General features: G+C 41.9%; 1 protein-coding gene across 1 annotated transcript in view; it reads left to right on the plus strand.

Moving 5' to 3' along the window:
- The first annotated feature begins 6,866 nt into the window (after positions 1-6,866).
- Positions 6,867-26,096, plus strand: part of LOC126203854 (alpha-tocopherol transfer protein-like) — a 150,430-nt gene continuing 131,200 nt past the window's right edge. The window contains exon 1 of the mRNA XM_049938227.1: positions 6,867-7,077. Within this exon, the coding sequence (XP_049794184.1) occupies positions 6,934-7,077 (144 nt within the window). The 5' untranslated portion in view covers positions 6,867-6,933. The remainder of the gene's footprint in view (positions 7,078-26,096) is intronic.

Here is a 26,096-nt window from a genome sequence, read left to right on the forward strand (position 1 = left end):
GGTGAAGAAGACAGCAAAGCCAGAGAAGTCTGTTATAGAGGTTAGACATTGGGTCATGTCTGTAGGATTCCAAGACAGGCCATAGCAGAAGTAAAATCAGCCACATCCCACAATACTAACACATTAGTTATTCATTTCGACTTTGCTGAGAACTGGTCTGTTGCTTTGCAAAACGAAATTCAAAGTTACCACTGGCACACGTCACAAGTATCAATTTTCACATGTGTTGCTCACTCCCTTGGAACATCACATTGTTTTGCTTTTGTGAGTGATGAACCCATTCATGACAGTGCACATGCATGCTACGCTGTCAGCATGATAATTGATGACATAGCATCCAGAGGCCATGCATTTCGTAAACATGTGTAAGTGACTGATGGTGCAGCATCTCATTTTAAAAACCACTTTCTGCTTTATGAGTTTGGTCATCACTGTAGTACAGGAATTAAGTCAAAAACTTGGATATTTTCAGCAACAGGTCATGGAAAAATTGCATGTGATCTTGCAATAAGATATAATCTGCAGCATGAAGCTGTTGGTGCTATAAGAGATGCTGCTGGATATGTACACACCATATCAACATTAGTAACAAATATGAATCTCTTAATTCTAAATGAAAGTACATTAAGGAAATTCCGTTTAAAAAAATAGAGAAGAGTAGTCTGCTATGAAGCCTGTGGTAGGAATTCAATCAAGTCACTACTGGGTTGCATCCCGGAGTGGCACATACAATGCAAGAACGGTTCTCCACGAAATGCAGTCTGTTACTGTGTGTGAAATGCAGAGACCACAGTTACATTAGAAGACTTTGTAGTGACTCACTTTCATTTCTTGTATGACAATCACTGGTGGTTGGAACAGATAGTAAGTGTCTCTCATGAGCTGCAAGATATAACTGTCTCCTTTATGGCACCTCATGGCCCTGTTAATGCTTTCAAATGGTCATAATCAAAAGATCAGGGTGCAATCTCAGCTTGGCTACACAAGTTGAATGATAAGCAGATGTAAAAAAAAAAAAAAAAAAAAAAAAAAAAAAAAAAAAAAAAAAAAAAAAAAAAAAGGACTCTTTTCAACAGTGCAGTGTTGATTATCACATTGCAGGCAATTTTAATTCATGGAAAGTCATGAACAAGTAAAATCATGATAGAACACAATAATAATCTGTGAAGAATATCATAAAAAAGGGTATAAATATTCTATATATCATTTCTGTTATAAAATGCTTTCAAATAAAATTATGGATTGTTTTCCCATTCACTTATAATGTTGTAAAGAAATTACTTTGATTCAGAAATACCAGTTTTGCATGAATTTACTTAAAACCAGGGATCAAATGTCCTCGATTTTTTGACCTTGAGAATAGAGCTAAATCTACCTAAAAATTTCCCACATTTTGTACATTCCTTAAGTACAATGAGCACCTAACATACCATGAAATTTTTAGAGCATTTAGGATGGAGGTTTTGGAGGAAATAATTTCTAAATAACCAAAAAATTTGAGATTGTTTCATCTTTATGCACAAATATTTTGGCATTCTAAGAATGTCATGCATTAATGTCATAGCTGACAGTTAGCAGTTTTTCCTCTTTATCATTTCTCAAGATAATTAACATCCGGTGACTATTCATATCTTCAAAGCATAGTTTGGAAATTTCGCAAAAAGTTACAAATTTTCATGATTTATTTTTCCAAAAAAAAAGAAAAGTTCAAAATTGCGTATGTATTCATCATGTCTCATAGTATTTGGAACAAGGTATTTATTAAAAGTAAATTCAGATCTCTACCACTTTTGGTTTCTTTACTATAATGTTTCAATTTTCCCTTTCGTTACGACATTTTCACAAATACTCTCATTTAAAGAGGTCTGTAGCGTTTTAACAAATCAAAGAATTGGATTATTTTCGGCTATAATGGCTTCGTTTGTGGATCATGACTGTATGGGATAATTATTTATTTATAATTTCTGCTACCAGTAACTTTTTTATTTTTTGTTTTATGTTTAATCCAACATAATACAATGCGTTTCGAACATTTTCTGTTCATCTTCAGGCGTTTATGCATACATACAGATAAATGTTATTTAAAAATAAACTGTATTAAACTAGATTAACCTAGAACTTTTTGTCCATTTTTTTGTTATTGTAGTGGCTGGGTGGCATTTGGGGTGGGGGGGAGGAGGGGGAGGTGGGCAATGGATAGCCAGAAATCGATGTCAGTGATGTCTTCATCTGGTTTTTTTCTTTCTGGTTGACTACGTATGATATCACAGCCTGTATGCGTGGCAGATAGTTTTTCACCGGTTGTGTGTTGCGAAAATAGCGTGAACCGAGTTTATATGACAGTTGATCACTTACGATTTCATCACCTTGCAGCTTCACTTGCTACACTGATGTAATGTCGAAGCTCTTGATTAGTATTACACTGTTGCACATTGTATTTTGTCACTGATTTCCAGCGTGATTCACTGCACAATTTACTTCGATATACATGTGAACGTTACGCACGTAACACAAGATGGCGGACTTGTAGCATGTGAATCAGCATCGATTATCGAGGCTTTGTATCGATATTCGTGGTGCTGACAGATTTGCAGCCATATTTGAGAATGCAGGCCTTCTCGGTGCATCTCGATGATAAAATCTTCTCGGGTTGACAGCCGAGTCAATGTGTAACCTCCAGCAACGTTTCAGCAAGTTTCATACTTGCCACCCTCAGGCGAAGATGGCAAGTAAGAAACTTGCTGAAACGTTGCTGGAGAACAACACACTGATTCGGCTGTCAGCCCGAGAAGATTTTATCATCAGATTTGTAGCCATTTATTTACACTGACACATCTTGAATCTATTGAGTTAGAACTGGATTAAGACTGTTAAAGAATGCTTATGAATATCGTTATTTCATTCTTAATAAAATTTATTATAAAATGAAATCTAAAATTAGTGGACTAAAGCTTGCTACTTAGGGTATATTTAGCACGATGGGCAATTAAATCTGAATTACATTTTATCAGATATCGATAAATTAACCTAGGAAATTTTGCGCGCTGGCTCCTGTGTCGGTAATTATTGAGACCATCCTACTAAACTCCCACAGTTTCTCATGGAACTGGTACTCTCTGCACCATCTTTTATCTACCTCTCACACGAATCCTTACGTGATGCTTCAGCTATTGCAGTCTCCACAAAATTGAATCTCATGATGGACTACTCTGGCTCCAAATCCAGAAATATCACGCACCCCACGGCATTGCTTTCATTGACAACGCAATGTATGACTGAAGCGTAAGTGAAATAATGCACAATTAATTTTCTGATCAGTCTATCAGTGTCCAAATCACACACGAATCTTGAAATAATATATCAGAGCAATCACCGCTTTCAACTACGTAGTTCTCACCGAGCGAGGTGGCGCAGTGGTTAGCACACTGGACTCGCATTCGGGAGGACGACGGTTCAATCCCGTCTCCGGCCATCCTGATTTAGGTTTTCCGTGATTTCCCTAAATCGTTTCAGGCAAATGCCGGGATGGTTCCTTTGAAAGGGCACGACCGATTTCCTTCCCAATCCTTCCCTAACCCGAGCTTGCGCTCCGTCTCTAATGACCTCGTTATCGACGGGACGTTAAACACTAACCACCACCACCATCAACTAGTTCTAAAGCACTTCATTTTGTCCTTGTCCATCAAAATGGAAAAATCGATGTAATAAGCTCTGTGTCCGCAATAACTGATTTTTTTCATTTGCGTTGTAGGAACACTTCGTGGCTGCCATTTTGTAACTAACCTAGAAACTAAGTACGAGGGTCTCTGGCGCACAAGCCCAAACAGCTGCAGTCCGATATCCAGTGAAGGCAGAGGTCACTGGTAGTTACTCTTTGCGACATATGAACGCTAGATGGCAGCAACGCATCTGTTCTTAAAGCAGCATCTTTACTGGCAGAACATATACACATCGATGACCCACAACATGATGACCAATGCCCAACGCGAAATATAAAGCTTCCTGGTGGCTTGCTGGCACATGACACGGCAGAGAGATCACTCATACAGGGTGAACATTAACAAAACCGACAAGCTGCAGGGATCTGTTCCTGAGTGGAAATAGAGGAGAAAAGGTGTCAGGAAACGCTTCGTTGCTGCGGTAGATGGCGCTGACGATTGAAGTTCTTCTGACCATGTGCCGTGTCTTGTACTCTGTGTGATTGACGCGGCGTACGGTAAGCAGCAGAACGATCCGGTATTTATGTCAGAAACAAGCCGAGATGGTGTTTGTGTACGGCCACGCAGATGGAAACTGTCGAGAAGTAGCACGTCTATGCCGAAACAGCTAGTCTCACAGACACTTACCGTATCAAACAACGTTTCAAGCCGATTCTGTGCGTTTGTCGGATCATGAGTCCTTTCATACAAGCGTGCAGGGAGGCGGCGGATTCTGCGTACACAAGATTTGGAGGAGCAGGTTCTACAGGATACTGAGATAAACCCTAGTACAAACACCGGGAAGTGGCCCGCCAACATGGTGTAAGACAAAGGACGATTATGTGTATCCTGCATGACAATCGCTACTTCCCTACCACCTGCGCCAAGTGCGGGGATTATCGGCAGCGTATTTCCCTCCAAAGGAAGGATTTTGTCTATGGTTGTCACACGAGGCCACTACAGTTACGGGATTTCCGTCATCAGTTCTCTTTACCGACGAAGCAACCTTCACCAGAACTGGCATAATCAGTCTGCATAATCGTCATCCGTGACTGCTCCCGGTAGCTGAGTGGTAGCCGACACGGTAGCTCAGCGTGTTCGGTCAGAGGGTTAGCTGTCCTCTGTAACAAAAAAAACTGAGTGAATGGATCAATAATGAATTTCAACGGGCGTCAGGGAACGTCCGCCATGAACAATTGCAACGAACTATAACGAACAAGCGCGACAGACTGTCAGTCCTAAGGGCCCGGGTTCGATTCCCGGCTGGGTCGGAGATTTTCTCCACTCAGGGACTGGGTGTTATGTTGTCCTAATCATCATCATTTCATCCCCATCGACACGAAAGTCGTCGAAGTGGCGTCAGATCGAAAGACTTCATCCGTGGGCTACAGACAATCCTTGGGGAATAGTTGAGGTGTCTCATCAGAATCGGCTCTCCGTGAGTGTGTGTGTGCAGGGATTCTTGGCAACCACATACATGGACCGGTTATTCTGCCACAACGCCTCGACGGAGGAATGAACCTGGGCTTTCTGCGGAATGCTCTGCCTGAGCTGTTTTAGCAGTGTCTTTGGCAGTACGACAGGTTGTGCGGTTTCTGCATGCCGGAGCACCATCCCTCTTCCGCATTACCTGTACAACATCTTCCCCAGGTGTTGGATAGGTCATGGTGGCCTTGTAACACTGACTACCAGGTCACCGGACTTCAGCCTCCTGGATTTTTACCTCTGGGGCCATCTGAAAAGCGTTGTGCATGCTGACCCAGTTCCTGATATGCAGCCCCTTAAATAGCGCGTTCATGACGTCTGTGGCGGTATTCGGAGAGCGGCTGGAACGTGCAAAAGAGTGTGGCAGTCCATGATGCGACTTGTGAAAGCGTGCTTTGCATTTCGGATGCCCATTCGAACATCTGTTGTGACGTCGATACGGTGCAGCTGTGTACTGCGTTCCGGGACGATTCGTTCCCGTTGCATGCACATCGTCCACTTCCGGAGACACATTCGTAGGACCTTCATTTCTGGTCAGGAATCCGTTTCTGCAGATCATCGGTTTTATTAATGTTCACACTATGTAGGCGGAGGAGAGACGAATCACGAATTGTACCAGCGAGAATACGGACCGCAAATCGGGAAATGCACTGATTCAAGCGACTCTGACAAAGGACGCATGGTTACAGCGCGGCGTCTGGGAAGGAGCACCTCCGAAGCAGCTGGTCATAGTGTTGCGGCTCATCAGTTTATACGATAAATAAGGGCAGCTGGCGTAATCAATGTCCTCCTCTTGCGGCTCCCTGCTGAGGCCAAAATAATTATGCGGGCAACCTGACATGTACATATTTTATTGGTTCAAATGGCTCTGAGTACTATGAGACTTAACTTCTGAGGTCATCAGTCCCCTAGAACTTAGAACTACTTAAACCTAACTAACCTAAGGACATCACACACATCCATGCTCGAGGCAGGATTCGAACCTGCGACCGTAGAGGTCGCGCGGTTCCAGACTGTAGCGCCTAAAGCCGCTCGGCCACTCTGGCTGGCATTATTTTATTACTATGGCAAAAAGACTCTCGATTCTGCCGGAAGCGGTGGGGTATTTCACCTTGCGGTTAGGATGTTTGTTCAGACCACTAGTCCTACGCCGTGTTTACGTTGCTGCGACTGGTTCACCGTTCTTTGTGGACACGCTGTACAATCCGCACTGTTACACTAATAAATCGAGTAACATCAGTCACTCTGCGATTATGAACGCGTCCAAACACGATACCTGCTTTGTGACATCCCGTTATGTCATCTTAAAGCGTTGATCCATACAACCTTCTGGCACATATAGACTATTTCGCTACCACGACACGTCAAGGATGGGGGGTCTCGTAGCTACTTGATATCAGATCTACGCCAGCCGCAGGGCACCAAACCGACTGGTGATGGCTTCTAAATGGATCAGAAACATGTTATGAGCTAATTATTCTCAGGCTAGAACTAAAAGCTTAGTTCTACTAGACCTTGTTACGGGATATGACACCAACCAATTGTTGGAAGCCACTTCCTCTCACTTCTTTTACGTAACGCGATGTCGCTGCAGCAATTGTGTAACAGGTAGCACCACTCCTTTGTGGCGGTGCGCGCAAACCGGTATGCTGTGAGCTTTTAGCCGTGTCGGCGGAGAGGGCGCAGCGAGCCACAACACAATCTGGCAGCTGGACTGGTGGGCGACGGAGCCCGCGTTACCTGCACCGCGATGCCCGCTTACCGAGAGGCGCTCGGCTGCGATAAGCCACTGCCCGATGACAGCGATAGCGGCTGCAGTTCGTCTATCTTGCCGGCCGGAGGGGGCGGCGCCTGCATTCCCGAAGTGGCGATCTGTGCGGTTACCAGGCAACAGGTGAGTGCCTAAGACTTCTGTCCGGCCCCCTAAACACTGTGCGTGACGTATTCACATAACGTTTGTGCTGTTCATCTCGGCGTTAGTCTCCACTTAACAGGCATCGGCAGAAGCGAAAATACTTCGGGCATCACTTTTACGATACCTTACGTTATCACCTGTTCTCGACTTGTCAGCCAAGCGGTGGAGATGAATATATTTTGTTCACCAGGAATCAACCTTAGCGTCTAGTGCCACTATAGATCGCGTCCCGGGAAGAATGGCCATTATTCAGGGATATGACATGAACGATCAGTCGAAGCAAAAAAAGTTTACGAAACAAGGGATCTAAAATACGTAACTTAAGAGCTACGGTCACTTGTTTATCTTCGCTAATGTGAATGACATCTCTACTGCCGAACAACTGCTCATAGCTCTTAAGGAATGCATTTTAAATCTCATATTTAGTAGACAGTTATTTTCTTGTTTTAGTCCATACTACCTCCTCCCAAAATATGGAAAGCAAAGGAGCATAGCCCGCATCTCGTGGTCGTGCGGTAGCGTTCTCGCTTCCCACGCCCGGGTTCCCGGGTTCGATTCCCGGCGGGGTCAGGGATTTTCTCTGCCTCGTGATGGCTGGGTGTTGTGTGCTGTCCTTAGGTTAGTTAGGTTTAAGTAGTTCTAAGTTCTAGGGGACTTATGACCACAGCAGTTGAGTCCCATAGTGCTCAGAGCCAGCCAAAGGAGCATATAGTACAAGAAATTTTTTTCACAGTATCGAAGATGAACTAGTGGTCATGCCTCTTGGAGTATTTTAGAGTTCATTTTTACTACTCTTTCTCTCTCTCTCTCTCATTTTTTTTTTTTTCAAATGAGGCCACGCGGGGTATCCGTGTGGTCTTAGGCGCCTTGCCACGGTTCGCGTGGCTTCCCCCGTCGGAGGTTCGAGTCCTCCCTTGGGCATGGGTGTGTGTGTTGTCGTTAGCATAAGTTAGTTTTATATTAAATAGTTTGTAAGCGTAGGGACCGATTACCTTCTGACTCACCATCGCCCAGCCCTAATCGCTAAGCACAGAAATTTGGAATTTGAGTAGGGTGTTGATGTTGTACTGTAGGCGTCGTTTAAGAAGAAATTTTTGTACATTCCACCCCTAAAGTGGAAAAAATAGGTGATGAAAGGCTTTTTGAAAACATGTCGCCCTTAAGGCAATTTTGAAGCTAAACTTACCAGAATTGCCATTTGGTTTCTCGGTCAGCATTTGTCGAAAATGGGCGTGATACAATGAGTCAAAGTTTTTCTTTTAAATAAATTATTAAAGAACTACTAAAGTATTTTTAAAGTTGCATTCTGAAAATTAGTATTTGGCAACTCGGTTAGAAGTAATAAAATATGTGTTCCAATATTTTTGGAAACTCCACCTCTAAGAGGGTGAAACAGACGATGAAGTGTTTTATGAAAAGGCTTCATTAGGAAAGAATTTTTAAAGCTAAATGTATGAAAATTTGAGTCTGACTTCTCGGCTGGAAATAAAAAATAAGAGTTCTACTCCTTCTGGAAATTCAACCCCTTTGGAGGTGAAATGGGGGATGAAACAGTTTACGACAGTATTTCGGTACTGTAAAACATTTACAAGTCTAAATGTATAAAAATTACTATTTATCTTTCAAAAAAGTATGTATTGGTTGATGAAAATTTCTGTGGAAATTGTATCAAAGGAAATCCAAAGGCGGGATTGACGAAGACCTCCTACTCCAGGCACCAAAATCGTTGTTTGTTAGAAGTACATCCGGAAAAGACCTTGTTTCTACAGTCTTAATTATTTTCAAAAGTTAAGAAGATGTTCCAATTCATGAAGAACATAAAAATTCGATTTAAGGAAAACAAAACAAAATTGTGCGGACCATACGGTCTATGCGAGCGGAGAAGCTGGCGCTAATCGCTAAATATTGACCATTCCTATCGTGAGATACTCTATAGGCGTCCCCGTTTAGGTTATTCACATGATATGGTACACACGTCGGTAACCGACGTCACTAAAATGGAGACAGACGCACACAAAGATGTCGTAACCATGCAGCTGAAATCTACGCATCGGTTTACAATGGGGATCAATTTTGGAAACTCGGAGTGTGCCGCTAAAAAAAGAAAGCAAAACAAAAATTGTTCCAGCACTCTGGCGCGCGCATTTCGGAAACGTATTCTCAGCACAAAATAAATCTGCTTGCAGTATTCCTGTCCAAAATCCGTTTCCAGTGTCCACAAGGACACCCGCCCCTGCTGTTGCACAACTTAATCGCAGCAGTGGTTTTGGCACTGGCCTGTTGGGACCACACACTGTTTTCGAATCGCTAGCGATTGTAGTAGACCATGAAAAAAACGGTTTTGCATACTTCGTCTGTGGACCCAAATGTACCGATCGAAGAGAGAAGAATTTCATATTCAGCAATAAAACGAAGGGGAAAAACAGAAATTTCAAGGCAGAAAAGTTCTCCATGCCAGGAATCGGAACCTTCTCGAACACCATGGAGTGCAACAGATAGCAAGACGTAGCTATAAGATAACGAATTCAAAAGTCATGTTTTGACGGTTGCACGTTGTGGCTAACTGGGAAGAAGAGGATCATCTTAGTTCAGTCCTCGTCTGTTAAGTGGTTGTTTGGAGAGGCTTCCCGTATTCTCTATGAATACTGGTCTGTGTTACAATTCACCAAAAGAAACCGAGGAAAGGAGCTCTGAAAAATGATTTTATTTAATTTAATTTATGCTAGTCAACTCTGAAAAATCGAAGCCGAGAAAAAACTCAATAAATATAGTAAAATTATGTGATGCTAAGTTATGTAGCGAACAAAATGTTGTAGAAGGCGTCAAAATTGAATAACCGTTTTTTAAGTAAACATCCAGTTCCTCACTTTGAAGAGTATAAATCAGTGACATTTCTGCTGGTTATCTTGGTTAATAACCACAAGGTTTTCTCAAATTTCATAATTTTATTATTTTCCGTGTCAAACTAACATTTTTGGTATGTGAACGAAAACACTTTTTGCGAATATTTCTTAGCTTTATTTTCCAACTCGTTGGATACGCTGGATTGAATCGCATGGAAAATGTAATTTTAGATTTTTAAAACGAAAAGAGAGAATCTAAATTCATATTCATAATATGAAACATGTATTTTGCATATATGAATGAAGTATGCTTACCTTTTAGCTATCGAAGTTATCAACCTTCAGAAAAATATCGAGCTGAAACTACCAATCGTTCGACATAAATACGTTTAGCATACTTTCTGCCATATTATTTCATAAACTAAATCAATTATAACGAAAATGTAATTTTCCCCTCTTGGATAAATTTCTGCTGACGCCATTGGACACGTGACGACTCGCTTATTGAGGGATTTCTTAAAATAAATTCTATAGACAGAAATAATTTTCTCAGAGTTTTATTGTTAATTTTGAAGTCAAGTTCTATGCGACGAAAAATTGACAACAAGACAGACAGTATCAAACATTCGTGATAAAAATTGAAACCGAAACTATACCAGATGTAGGCAAAATGAAGTCGGACAGATCCCGTTTAGTAAAAAAAACCTGCTTGTGTATGGCGCCGGCCGGTGTGGCCGAGCGGTTCTAGGCGCTTCACTCTGGAACCGCGCGACCGCTACGGTCGCAGGTTCGAATCCTGCCTCGGGTATGGATGTATGTGATGTCCTTAGGTTAGTTAGGTGTAAGTAGTTCTAAGTTCTAGGGGACTGATGACCTCAGATGTCAAGTCCCATAGTGCTCAGAGCCATTTGAACCATTTTTTTGTGTATGGCACAGTAAAGGCACACTAATGTCAAAAGTCCCCCACACAGGAATAATATCCACGTGAAATTATTTCTAGTAAAATGTCTCACTGTTGAAACAACAGTGAAGTCTAACTTGTTAAAACATCAAGAATGAAGATATCTGTCAAAAAATTCCTCACTGATTAAAACTGTTTGGCGACCCAAGACTCGAACGCTGGGCTTTTGCCTTTCGACGGCGGCAAGTTCTGGCAGAAATAAAATTCTGAGCAGGGATTGTGAGTCGTGCTTGTGTAGCTCAGTCTGTGAGCACTTGCCCGTGAAAGGCAATGGTCCCGAGTTGTAGTCTCGGTCCAACACACATTTTTTATCTGCCGGGAAGTTTCATACCAGCGCATACTTTGCTGCAGAGTGAAAATTCATAATAGATGGAAAAGTTTATTACAACCACCACATTCAGGATTTTTCATCTAATTCTGTATTACAAAAGACACCTGACGGTGAGTGATGGTGGATACTTCCGACACTACTGTTGTGCGAGGAAGTAATATGTTGCCCGACTTTTTCCGGAACATACTCTCTCGCATAATTCATTCGTAATGCTCTATGTGATGCAAAACGCCTCCTTGTAGCTTCTGCCACTGGAGTTTTGCTCAGCATCTCCGTAACGCACTCGCGCCGAATGCCGTGACGAAACGCGCTTCGTTTGACCTTGTGTACATCTTCCATTAATCCCACCCGTAAGGGTCCACAGTATTCAAGAATCGGTAGAATCAGTGTTTTGTAAGCCACTTCTTTCGGGAACGAATTACATTTCTTTAAGATTCTTCCTATGAATTTCAGTCGTGCACCTGCTTTCCAACTATTTGCTTTATGTAATCATTCCAATTAGGGTCGCTCCGAATGGTTAATTCCAGGTACTGTGCTGTAGTTAGTTAGTTTTTCCAGTAATTTGTAGTCAACAGTGTGATTGTGCAGTAGACTATTTCTTCTGCTGTGTATGCTCTATTATTACTATTATTATTATTCGCGTGTGGACCCAATAGACCCATGCGAGGTACAATCCTTCATTGCCACTTTTGAAGCTTGGTCTTCCTTAGTGTTCAATTTGTTTCATCCTTTCACAATGAAGTCTCTTTCTTTTATCAGACCACGGTGATCCAGTCAGTTTTCTAATTTCCCTCTGATCAGATTTCCAAGCAAATATCTTTTGTCTGAATGTTTTTCTATCTGTAGCTTCTGCCTGAGTTATGCCGGCTACTTTAAGATCCTCCTTAATCGCAGCGATCCATTTAATTGGCTCAGTTTTGGCATTATTTCTGTTTTCGTAGAATTCTACTATTCGTTTTGTGAATCTAGTGAGTGCCTTTCTTTTAATGGCCCTTAAAATTTAAGTCTTCGTTTTCTCATTTCACCATGTATGTCTGTTCAAATCAAATGGTTCAAATGGCTCTGAGCACTATGGGACTTAACTTCTGAGGTCATCAGTCCCCTAGAACTTAGAACTACTTAAACCTAACCAACCTAAGGACATCACACACATTAATTCCCGAGGCAGGATTCGAACCTGCGACCGTAGCGGTCGCGCGGCTCCAGACCGTAGCACCTAGAAGCGCTTGGCCACCTTGGCCGGCATGTATGTCTGTGTATTCTACTATTTCCTTATTACTTCTCGGCTCTCCATCAGCAATTTTGGGGCCTAATATTTCCCTAATAATCTTTCTTTCTTTCTTTCCTTTGAACCTCTTCAATATTCGTCTTTCTATTTAAAATTAAAGTTTCTGTCCTATAAAGACATTCAGGTTTGATTACTGTGCTGTAATACCTAAGTTTACTGAATTTAGAAAGTGATTTTTTATTATAAATATTTTGTGTTAATCTGAATGGAGTTACCATTTGACAGCGATCTTCGTTTTCAGCTTTTTCCAGACCGCTTTCGTGTATGATTTCCCCCAAGTACTTAAACTGAGAAACCGTTTTTATTTTTCCATACTTTGTGTTCAAAAACTTTGGTGCTTGTTTGTCGCATGTCATATATTCAGTTCTTTGAATGATATTTGTACTCCTACTTTTTCTGTGACTTCTTTAAGAATTTCATTTTGTTTTTGAGCTGTGGTAATATCCCTAGTTAAAACTGCCAGACTATCTGCATAGGCGAGGCAATCTAATATTACTTCTTCCTAACTCGATTGATTGATCTATATTTTAACCTGACTTTTGCACTCGCCATTCTGTAATCACCTTTTCGAAATCATAGCTAAACAGTAATGGGGTGAGTCCATCTCCCTGTCTAACACCAATCTTTATATCAAATGGTTCAGAAATTTCTCCCATGAATTTAACTTTAGACCTAGTGTCAGTTAACGTTTCCTTAATCAGTGTTAGAGTTTTATTATCTAGCTCTTGTTCCTTTATAATTTGGAAAAGAGATTCACGATCAACTGAGTCGAAAGCTTGTATAATCTACAAATGTAGATACAATACTGTAACCGGAAATCCTTTGGTGCGTAAGGATTAATTTTAAATTTACAATTTGTTCCAAATAGGATTTATTTGGTCTAAAGCCTGCTTGGTAATCACCAATTTTAGGTTCAAACTGTTCTTGGGCTCGGTCAAGTAAACATTGCGAGAGACTTTTATATGTGCTAGGAGAAGAGATATTCCTCGGTAATTATTAACATAGGTTCTATCCCCTTTTTTATGCAATAGATGAATTAGGACAGTTTTTCAGTCCTCAGGTATTTTCTCAGTTTGCCAGATATGTCCTGTTAGTTGAGTGATCTCCTTTATAGCGTTAGGGCCAGCTGATTTTAGTAGTTCTGCGATTATACCGTCTTCTTCGGATGTTTTATTGTTTTTAAGTCTCTTAATTTATTTAATTATTTCGATTTCGTCAGGTTCTTTAGTGTCAGGGCTGGTGTTATTAGTTTTCTGTGGTGGAATTTATTCGATGGTTCAGGACAGTTTAATGGTTTTTCAAAATAATTATCACTTATGTTATAATTTTCTTGGTTGTTAAGAACTAAACAGCCATTTCCATTTTTCAAGCAAAGACTTTCAGGTTGGTAACCAGTTAGTTTTGTTTTGAATGTTTTATAGAAATTTCTTGTATTGTTCTTTCGGAAGTCTTTTTCGATTTCCAAAAGTTAGGCATTTTCATAGTTTCTTTTAGTCTGTTGGATTAATTTAGAAGTTCTTTTCTTACAGTTGGAAAGGTGTTGTACGTATTTTCAGTTTTGTTATTATTCCAATTTTTGAATGCCTCATGTCTAGATTTACCCGCTGTTTCACAGTCCGCTTTCCACCAAGGGTGTTTTTGTTTCTTTCGAAGCGTAATTCAATTTTGTGCTCAGAATGAGGTTTTCACTCTGCAGCGGAGTGTGCGCTGATATGAAACTTCCTGGCAGATTAAAACCCGGACCGAGACTCGACCTCGGGACCTTTGCCTTTCGCGGGCAAGTGCTCTACCAACTGAGCTACCCAAGCTTGGAAGGTAGGAGACTACTGGCAGAAGTAAAGCTGTGAGGACGGGGCGTGAGTCGTGATTGGGTAGATCGGTTGGTAGAGCACTTGCCCGCGAAAGGCAAAGGTCCCGAGTTCGAGTCGGTCCGGCACACAGTTTTAATCTGCCAGGTAGTTTCAAATTTTGCACTGTTGTGATTAACTTTTCTTTCAGGCTTTGTCAATTGTTGGATTGTTTTTTGTCATGTTCGCTTGTTAGAGCTGGGGTTGTTTCAACAGTGTAAAATTCTGGGGTAAGATTTTTTTGTTTTCAAGAGTTTTTGAGGTAAAAGTTTTACTTTTATTCTCGTTAAATAATGGTCAGAATGTATATTAGGCCCTTTCGTAACTTGGACATTTAAAATTTCTTTGTTGTTTGGGTATGAAATTGCTACATGATCAAATTGAAATTCCCCGATAGATGTATTGAGTGCCCGCCAAGCTTTTGTTTAGAAGGGATATTTTTAAAATGTATTGACATGATTTAACGATTAAAAGTTTTGCACGTTTCAACAAATCTTTGACCATTTTGGTTTGCCCATTAATGCCCAGGAAATGCACCCACCGTTTTATTATTTTTTTTTCTCTTTTCCTAAAGGAGCATTAAAATCACCCACAAAATTTTAACACGCTTTGAGGGAATTTTCGAAATGATGCATTCTAAAGTTTCCCAAGCTTCATTAACTTCTTCAGATTTTTTTACGGTAATCCTCATTGAATGGTATGTGGGCATTAATTAAAGTGTATGACTTATTTGCGCATTTAAGAGAAATTGTCATTAGTCTATAATTTATGGGTTTTATCTCCGTTATTGAATTTAAAATATTTTTGGAGGCTACAAAATCAACTCCCAGATGTGGTGTATTATTAAGTATTCTTTTACCAGTTTTACTTTTAAAAAGACGATAATTACCAAAATCCATGGTGTTATTGTCCGTCATTCCAGTTTCTTGAAGTGCGAAATATGAATCTTCCGTTTTTTTTAATGTATCTCCCAATTTATGAAGCTTACCTGGTTGCGAAAGTGTTTGTGTGTTAAGTGTTGCAAAAAAGTATTTATTTTGATTTTATGTTGGTCACTGGATTCCGACTTCCCCTGCTGAATCATACTGCATTTAAACCTGGCCACTCCAGAGCTCGGAAGACCAGTTGCGCCAGTACTACTGAGATTGGCCACTTGGGGTAATATTGTGATTATCAAAATGATCCATGATTGTTGTACGTGGACTGAGGTGGGTTTGAGTAGACTCATTGAGTGAACTCAGAATGTTAAGACTGGATGGGTTAGTTCCAGAATATAAATTTCAGCCGTACCACTAGTGAACAGACACTGACCACTTTTCCGCTTCCTACAAGACAGACACAAAGTGGATTTGGTTTTATTTTACCTTGGTCCGGAACAACCTATTCTGTATTTGCAGCCGTCCACCGTATCTGGTGGAACGTTTACTTTCCGTCACCTGTGACCTGTCCAATACCCTAGGCAAGATCGGCTTCTTAGACTTTTAATTACAAAATCTTGAAGCCTGGAGTATGTTCTATGTGTCACATTTATTTACGTTACGAGTCAGCTGTCTCGGTGCCAGTGATGGCTGTGTGATGGTTATAAGAGAACAGTTGAAGGGCCTGCAACCAACCTGTCCACGGGTTAGACCCTCTGAGCCTACACCTTGAGTTATAGTACCGGGTGCGATTTCATACGATAGGAGAAGCACTTTCATGGTTATCCCACGCACCCCGACTGCTAATCTGTACGTCAGTCTGGTGATTCGACCTGTTGTGCTGCCGTTCATGAACAGCATTCCAGGGGGTGTTTTCCGACATGATAACGCTGGCCCACATACTGCTGTTCTAACCCAACTTGCTCTCCAGAGTATAGACATGTTGCCGTGGCCTGCTCGATTACCAGATCTGTCTCCTGTCGAGCACGTATGGGACATCATCGAACGACAACTCAAGCGTCGTCCACAAACAAAATTAACTGTTCCTGTAGTGGCCGACCAAGTGCAACAGCACGGAACTCCATCCCGCTAACTGACATCCGGCACCTATACAACACAATTCATGCATACTTGCATGCTTGCACTCAACCTCCTGGCGGCTACACTCGTTATTAACGTATCAGGAGTCCGCCCCCGGTAGCTGAGCGGTCAGCGCGAAAGAATGTCAATCCTAAGGGCCCGGGTTCGATTCCCGCTCAGGTACTGGGTGTTGTGTTGTCCTAATCATAATCATTCCATCCCCATCGACGCGCAAGTCGCCGAAGTTGCGTCAGATCGAAAGACTTGCACCCGGCGAACGGTCTACCCCACGGGAGGCCCTAGTCACACGACATTTACAATGTGACAGCAGCATTTCATATTTGCAATATCTTGTCTCGCACTTACATTAATCTATGATTTTGCAATGTTAATCAGTTTAATACGTTACGTAAACAAATGTATGAGGGCTGGAACTTAAATAGTGGCAACTACTTGTTCACAACCGATACTAAAGAGTTACATGTTAGCACTTGTTACTGTCCTTCAAAGTAGTCACCAGCGTTGTGTAGAACCCGTTGCCAGCGGTGTGGAAGACGTAGTATACCATTAGCAGAGCCTTTCCTGTTGCTGGTGCGAATGGAGCGGTCTACTGCCTGTCGAACAGTTCTGATGCGAATGCGACGAAGTGGTTGCTTCATCTTCGGAATCAAATCAAAGTCACAAGGACAAAGTACGATAAGTATGGTGATTGGTACAGTACTTACCAGTCCCATCGACCGAACAGAGCAGCCACACCTTGCGCTGTATGCGCTCGCGCGTTGTCGTGCAAAATGATGGGTTGGTTGCGCAGAAAGTGTTGCGCTTCTTTCGCAAAGCTGGTCGTAGGTGATGCCCAAGAACGAACAGTAATACGACTTAAGTCCTTGTGGCTTTGATTTGATTCCGAATATGAGGGAACCACTTCGCTTATTCGCTACTAGTTTTGGGGATACAGACAGACACGCCGGTTTTAGAATTCAATTATTAGTATAAGATTGGAAAATTTTATTTTTTTTATTTAACTTTGTCGTCAGATGCTCTCACTGTCGCCACAATCGTCAAGGTAACCTAAACGTGCGTTTACACCAGCGCGCCTCGCGCCTAGTACTCGCGCAGCCGTGCTTGCCTCACGTACAAGTAGTGGCATGCCCATAGGTGCGCGCCTTGTCCTAAGCACGTGCGTGCGAATGGATTCCATTCACACCTGTGTTCACACTGGACGCCTCTGCTTCTGCGAGGGGCAAGCTGCAGTCGCACGGCGACTGCCAGCAATGCGCGCAGGTGTAAACGCACGATAACGGAGGGAATTCGTGTACGCCGTCTCTCTATGAGTCGTGTTAACTTTATTCTATGTGTTATCGTACTTTAGACGTTTGTGTATCGCCTTCTCCGAGGTGGGATTTGCGGATCAGCCTAATATTTGTCAAAACGAGCATGGGAAACCGCATAGAAACCTCAGTCAGACTAGCTAGTGTACTGTGGTCGTCAATCCGTCCCACGGGTTTATTTATTTATTTACAAGTCAGGTTGCGTAGCCAAGTTGAGGAGCAAATCTCCAAGGTCATGGAACGTGTCAGTACATTAAATTACAACATAAATGTAATAAAATATTTATGACCCCGAAAAAAGTCAATCCACAAGTTTAAGTAAACGCAATCAACAATACAGCAAGAATCAGCTTAATTTGTTAAGGAACACCTCGACAGAATAGTAGGAGTGACCTATGAGGAAACTCAGCAGTTTCTATTTAAAAGCGTGTGGATTATGGCTAATATTTTTGGTTTCGAGTGGTAGCTTATTGAAAATGGATGCAGCAGTATAATGCACACATTCCTGCACAAGACTTAAGGAAGTGCGATCCAGATGCAGGTTTGATTTCTGCCGACTATTAAATAAATGAAAGCTGCTCATTCTTGAGAATAAGCTAATATTGTTAATAAGAAATGACAGTAAGGAATATATATTGAGAGGCCAATGTCAAAATACCCAGACTCGTGAACAGGGGTCGACAAGAGGTTCGTGAATTTACACCACTTATTGCCCGAACCGCCCGTTTCTGAGCCAAAAATATCCTTTTAGAATGGGAAGAGTTACCCCAGAATATAATACCATACGGCATAAGCGAATGAAAGTAAGCAAAGTAGACTAATTTTCGTGTCGAACGATAACTCCCTTCAGATACCGTTCGAATAATAAAAACGGCAGCATTAAGTCTTTGAACAAGGTCCTCAACGCTGGCTTACCACGACAGTGTACTACCTATCTGAACACCTAGAAATTTGAACTGTTCTTTTTCACTGATCGTATGCCCATTCTGTGAAATTAAAACGTCAGGTTTTGTTGAACTGTGTGTTAAAAACCGTAAAAATTGAGTCTTACTGTGATTACCGTCAGTTTATTTTCGACAAGCCATGAACTTAGGTCATGAGCTGCACTATTTTAAACCGAATCAATGTTGCACACAACATCCTTTACTACCAAGCTAGTGTCATCAGGAAACAGAAATATTTTAGAATTACCCGTAATACTAGAGGGTACGTCATTTATATAAATAAGGAACAGCAGTGGCCCCAACACTGATCCCTGGGGCATCCCCCACTTTACCGTACCCCACTCAGACCACACATCACAGCCATTCTCAACATTGTGAATAACGAACTTTTTCTGTCTGTTGCTAAAGCCAGAGGTGAACCAATTGTGAGCTACTCCCTGTATTCTGTAATGGTCCAACTTCTGCAGCAATATTTTGTGATCAACACAATCAAACACCTTAGTTAAATCAAAAAATATGCCTAGCATTCGAAACCTTTTGTTTAACCCGACGCGTACCTCACAGAGAAAAGAGAATATAGAATTTTCACTTGTTGAACGACTTCTAAAGCCGAACTGTATATTTGATAGCAAATCTTGCTATATAAAATGATCAATTATCCTTACACACACAGCCTTTTCAATAACTTTAGCAAAAACATGGCATAGAAATAGGTCTAAAATTGTCTACATTTTCCCTTTCTCCCTTTTTATGAAGAGGCTGTACTACTGAGTACTTTGAACGTTCAGGAGACTGACCATTCCTAAAGGGAAAATAACAAATATGGCTAAGTGCAGGGTTAACATGTGCAGCACAGTACTTTAATAATCTGCTAGGCAGTCCATCATAACCAGTCTTCAGTGATTAGATTATTGACTCAATCTCCCTCTTGTCTGTATCACAGAGGAGTATTTCAGACATCACTCTCGGAAAGGCATTTGGCGGGAAAGTTACATGATTCCCTGTAGGAACTAAATTTTTATTTAATTCAACAGCAATGTTCAGCAAATGATTGTTAAATACTGTACATGTATCTGATTTATCAGCTACAGAAATATTTTTACTACGAACTGATTTTATATCGTGACCTTGTGCTGCTGACCAGACACTTCCTTTACAACTGATCACATACTTTTAATTTTATCCTATGAATTAGCTATTCTAACACATACTCTTTGCCTTCGTAACAACATTTTTAAGCCCCTTACAGTACTATCTGCAATGGGCTACTGTAGTTTGATTGTGACTACTTCCAACATTTTGATATAATTCCCGCTTTGTTCTACATGATATCCTTAGCCCACTAGTCAGCTACCCGGGCTGCCTATTGCTGCTAGGATCTAGCTCACGTCCTTGTGACACAAGCTATCTCGCTGTTTGTTACACTATAACAGCAGGTGGTGGTGGTGTTGACCACAATAATGACCATTTAACTTTTAGCCCTCAAGCTTCCATACAGCACTGCTCTTTGGTGGCCCAGGTTTGTTACTCGGCAATGTTAGTTATAGGTTTACAGTGATACAAGACAAAATTCATAGGTTTACTGATGAAGAATTGGCCGATGTGAACCTCGTGCATGGGGTCACCAAACGCAGTAAAGAGCGGCACAGCGACATTACAGTGAGCCGTTCCCACATCACAAGCAGTTCTGTACCTCAAAGTTGTTACACTGCTCTCTGCTTGTACTGTACGGTTCAGAGACTACATACTACCATCTTTTTCACTCTCGTTGAAACTTTTTTATATAGAAACAGGGGTAATTTTGGTAACAAACCGAATAAATTATTTTATTACTACGTAACGAGCTACGGTAGATCAGAGGTTCATTGTACCAACAAACTCAGAAAATATACAAGAATAACTTCCGAAAATTTATCGCTAGTATTAAGGATCACCCTGTAGGCTAGATGTAAAAGAAGCAATTGAGGCACTGAGAACCGTAAGGCCTCTCTGCACAGGAACACGTTTTGCAAAAATAGATGTTTGTGAAAATCAATTTTATAGACAAACCACCAGTTTTATAGGTCTGAATTATCTTTTAAACAAGTCTCAACATATTACACTTCTTACAAAAAAAATATATCCACTCTATGTTATGTAATACTGATAAATATTTAAGAACATACACTACCGGCCATTGAAACAGCTACACCAAGAAGAAATGCAGATGATAAACGGGTATTCATTGGACAAATATATGATACTAGAACTGACATGTGATTACATTTTCACGCAATTTGGGTGCATAGATCCTGAAAAATCAGTACACAGAACAACCAACCACCTCTGCCCGTAATAACGGCCTTGATACGCCTGGGCATTGAGTCAAACAGAGCTTGGATGGCGTGTACAGGTACAGCTGCCCACGCAGATTCAACACGATACCACAGTTCATCAAGAGTAGTGACTGGCGTATTGTGACGAGCGAGTTGCTCGGCCACCATTGACCAGACGTTTTCAGTTGGTGAGAGATCTGGAGAATGTGCTGGCCAGGGCAGCAGTCGAACATTTTCTGTATCCAGAAAGGCCCGTACAGGACCTGCAACATGCGGTCGTGCATTATCCTGCCGAAATGTAGGGTTTCACTGGGATCGAATGAAGGGTAGAGCCAGGGGTCGTAACACATCTGAAATGTAACGTCCACTGTTCAAAATGCCGTCAATGCGAACAAGAGGTGACCGAGACGTGTAACCAATGGCACCCCATACCATCACGCCGGGTGATACGCCAGTATGGCGATGACGAATACACGCTTCCAATGTGCGTTCCCCGCGATGTTGCCAAACACGGATGCGACAATTATAATGCTGGAAACAGAACCTGGATTCATCCGAAAAAATTACGTTTTGCCATTCGTGTACCCAGGTTCGTCGTTGAGTAAACCATCGCAGGCGCTCCTGTCTGTGATGCAGCGTCAAGGGTAATCGCAGCCATGGTCTCCGAGCTGATAGTCCATGCAGCTGCAAACGTCGTCGAACTGTTCGTGCAGATGGCTGTTGTCTTGCAAACGTCTCCATCTGTTGACTCAGGGGTCGAGACGTGGCTGCACGATCCGTTACAGCCATGGGATAAGATGCCTGTCATCTCCACTGCTAGTGATACGAGGCCGTTGGGATCCAGCACAGCGTTCCGTATTACCCTTCTGAACCCACAGATCCCATATTCTGATAACAGTCATTGGATCTCGACCGACGTGAGCAGCAATGTCGTGATACGATAAACCGCAATTGCGATAAACAATCCGACCTTTATCAAAGTCGGAAACGTGATGGTACGCATTTCTCCTCCTTACACGAGGCATCACATCAACGTTTCACCAGGCAACGCCGGTCAACTGCCGTTTGTGTATGAGAAATCGGTCGGAAACTTTCCTCATGTTAGCACGTTGTAGGTGTCGCCACCGGCACCAACCTTGTGTGAATGTTCTGAAAAGCTAATCATTTGCATATCACAACATCTTCTTCCTGTAGGTTAAGTTTCACGTCTGTAGCACGTCATCTTCGTGGTGTAGCAATTTTAATGGCCAGTAGTATACTTGTTGGTACGCATGTAATAGCTTGCATTACTTACTACGTTCCGAAACTCAACGCATAAACCGAGCGAGGTGACGCAGTGGTTAGCACACTGGACTCGCATTCGGGAGGATGATGGTTCAATCCGCGTCCGACTATCCCGATTTAGGTTTTGCATGATTTCCCTAAACAACTCCAGGCAAATTCCGGGATGGTTCCTTTGAAAGGCCACGGCCGATTCCTTCCCTAATCCGATGAGACCGATGACCGACGACCCAACCCAACGCATAAACATAGGTCATAAGCTCGGGTTTTGTTGGTTAAAGAAAGGCAGGGTCAAGTGATGTGGACAGCTTTTGGGCTAGGAACCGTTTCTGAGCCCTACTGAAGGATCGTCGTAGTGTCTCAGTCCTACAGTATAGGGTCAAAGTATGAATATCACACAGTTCCTCCTGCTTAGGGAAATGGAGCAATTCGGTTGCTTCTTTTTGCATTATATGTGATCCACGGTGGGCATTAAGATGCTTATGGAGGTACCATTAGTTGGAGGCCGTTTTTTCGTATCAAAACCGACCTGCGGATTCCAAGATGACTGTGCACAGTAAATGGTTGAAACTTTTAGGATATATATTTCTAAGATCCCGGTCTAGCAAACCCTGAAAATTTTCTTGATATCTTTATTCGTTTCCAAGATACAGAAATTCATAGTTACCTTACACGCACGCGTAAAACACGCACGTAAAATCCGGTATGAGGCGAAACATAGTTTACAAACTGACGTTTCGCGGCAAAATATGCTGTAAACTATCTCCGTTATTATCAGATGGGTTCTGAGAATCCCATATTTTATTACTAAACCGGTACAAAATTTTTGTGCACGTTAAATTCGGTTCAAGGCGTAAAATTAGTTTTACGTATTTTAATTTAACATAAGGAAACTATCAAAATTTTACTTACCCAAAAAGTTCTTTTCATAGGAGTGACATGACCTGCTGTGATAAGGAAAAGAAGGAACCTGAAGAAAATTGCTCTTATCAGGGCACGAAGAATGGGATTATGTTCCTGTTCGAAAGACTGACTGAAAAGTGGGGTACCAACTACCTTTCTCAGCATCCTTAAAATTTTCGAAAAATTTTTGGCATGCGAACATATTTGAGCTTTTTATGCTGAGAAAGCTATAGACAGTGGCAGTGGGAAATGGACGGAAAAGTAACAAACACGCGAAGATAGTAGACAGTAGCTTTGGTATAGGAAGTGTGAGAGAAAGAGTTGGAGGGGTGGGGGATAGTGGCCATGAAGCATAGTTGACAGTGACAGAGCAGAGCTAAGAAACGAGTGAACGAGACAGTGTCAGTCGGGAAGGAATAAAGAGAAGAAAAAAGTGGAATTGGGTGAGAGGCAGTGATAATAAGGGACAGAGTCTATGACGATGAGAACGATGAACAGTGAAAAGAGAGAGAAACAGTCAGAATGAATGAATGAAACAGTAGCGTTAAGATAGAGCAAGAGAGAGACAGTGACAGTGTGTGGAGACAGTAATAGTAGGAGAGAAAGAAGGGAACTGTCACTGTGAGATGGGGGACGGTGACAGATAGAGAGACACAAAGAGTTAGTGACAAACAGTTCGGCTGAATGAGTGAGTGAGAGCAGTTGGGAGTGGATGGGTGTGAGCGACTTACAGCGATAGACTATTGGGGTGACCGAAATACATTTAGGGGAGGTTATGAGAGTGACAGGTGAGTAGCATTCTAGAAAGAGCACGAATATTGATCGCATGTCAAAAATTTTGGGAAAATTTTTAAAGTCCTGAGGAAGGTAGGAGGAGGAGCTGGTACTACACTTTTCAGTCAGTGTCTTTTAAACAGAAACATATTCTCTTTACTTCGACCCGCCAGGGTAGCCGAGAGCGCTAACGCGCTGCTTCCTGGACTCGGGTAGGCGCGCTGGCCCCGGATCGAATCCGCCCGGCGGATTAACGACGACGGCCGGTGTGCCGGCCAGCCTGGATGTGGTTTTTAGGCGGTTTTCCACATCCTACTAGGTGAATACCGGGCTGGTCCCAATGTCCCGCCTCAGTTAAACGACTTGCAGACATTTGAAAGACATTCACACTGTTTCACGATTTACACTGGACACAGACAGCTGGGGCACACTAATTCCGTACCGGGGGGTATAGGGTGGCGGCAGGAAGGGCATCCGGCCACCCCTAACAATTAACCATGCCAATTCCGTACTTAACCCTGCTGACCCTGCGCACAATGCGGGATAATGGCGGTAGCAAAAGAAAGAAGATATTCGCTTTTCTTCGTGCTCCGGTAGGAGTATTTTTCCGCTGGTTCAAATGGCTCTGAGCACTATGGGATTCAACATCGGAGGTCATCAGTTCCCTAGAACTTAGAACTACTTAAACCTAACTAACCCAAGGACATCACACACATCCATGCCCAAGGCAGGATTCGAACCTGCGACCATAGCGGTCGCGCGGTTCCAGACTGAAGCGCCTAGAACCGCTCAGCCACACCAGCCGGCTTTCCGCTGGTAATTAATTATAATTCACAAAATTTCCACATGTGGGCTAGTGTCATCTGACAGTTGTACTTTTAATTAATGTAAAGCTGGAATCAGATCGTAAAGAACGGATACAAAATGCGCCACACAAACAATTATGACATATCCCAACACTTCATGGTCCTCGTTATCACTATTTTCATTAAGCACGTTCCATGGGTTAAGATTCTGGTAAAACTGCCGATATACTTCCGATTATGAAGTATTATTACAACACACAATTATGTTGACAACCCTAGATAGTAAATGAATAGTGCAGAGCAACAAAATTATCCTTTGTGCTTTGGGCCCGTATGGAAATGAATATCTGTGAGAGAGGTGAGACAGCTTTTCGTCACTGATCATATATACTGTATGGGGCTACAAATATGGATAAATCTGGTTCACAGTAAGATGAACAGACATCAGGAGTATGCATACATACTACGGTATCCTTACGGTTCTCAGCGCCTCAGTTATGTTGATGCAATATGTAGGGCAAGTCAGTACTGTAGGGTAATTTGCAAAGTGCAAAATGAGATACAAAAGACTAGCACTACTCTTTATGAAGCACTGTAAATAAATTCAAAGTAACTTAGCATTTTCTTCGTATCCATGTTCCGAAATTCAGGAATGCAGGATGTCGAACACAGCGAGTGATGTATATGTCAACGAAGCTAAGAAGTTCGTCACCAGCTGCACAAAAAACCTTTACTTGGTTCACTTTACCCGTTTGAGCAGTTTAAACTGTCACCTTTAAAAGTGAAATAGGCTCCAAAAAATACAGACATTTCCATTCTGTAACAAAAGACGCTGCCGTCTGGTTCTTATTTTGGCGGTGGCTTACCAATGACTTGAGCCTATTTCACTTCTAAAGATATCAGTTTAAACAGTGGAGCCGGTAAAGTGAACCAAATAAAGTTCTTTTGTGCAGCTGGTGACTATCTTCGTTGAAATACTTTGCAGCTGGTGAAATACAGCTACGACCAATATCAGCATGCTGCAGGAAAACAGATCAGCAACCTTTCCTTTATTGAAATAAATGGTTGCTGGTTCGTCGAATGTCGCATTAAGAAGTGTCCTTTATTTATTGTTGGTGCATGGTTTCGTACTAAATGTCCATCTTCAAACCATCCGTTTTCGTAAGTAATTAAAATACAGTCAAATACGCATGCATGTAAGTAGCAGACAATCTAGAGTGGCAGTCCAGATAGCTCAACACAAAATGATCAAAATAGTTCAGCACATAATGAACAAATTATGAGCAGTACAGAGATGTTTCTGACATTAATCTGGTGACAGGTTGTCTCTTTACGAAATGACGACAATAGCACAACAGTATGAAATTCCCAAATTTCTTT

This window comes from Schistocerca nitens, chromosome 9, assembly GCF_023898315.1.
Source record: "Schistocerca nitens isolate TAMUIC-IGC-003100 chromosome 9, iqSchNite1.1, whole genome shotgun sequence".
Classification (NCBI taxonomy): domain Eukaryota; kingdom Metazoa; phylum Arthropoda; class Insecta; order Orthoptera; family Acrididae; genus Schistocerca; species Schistocerca nitens.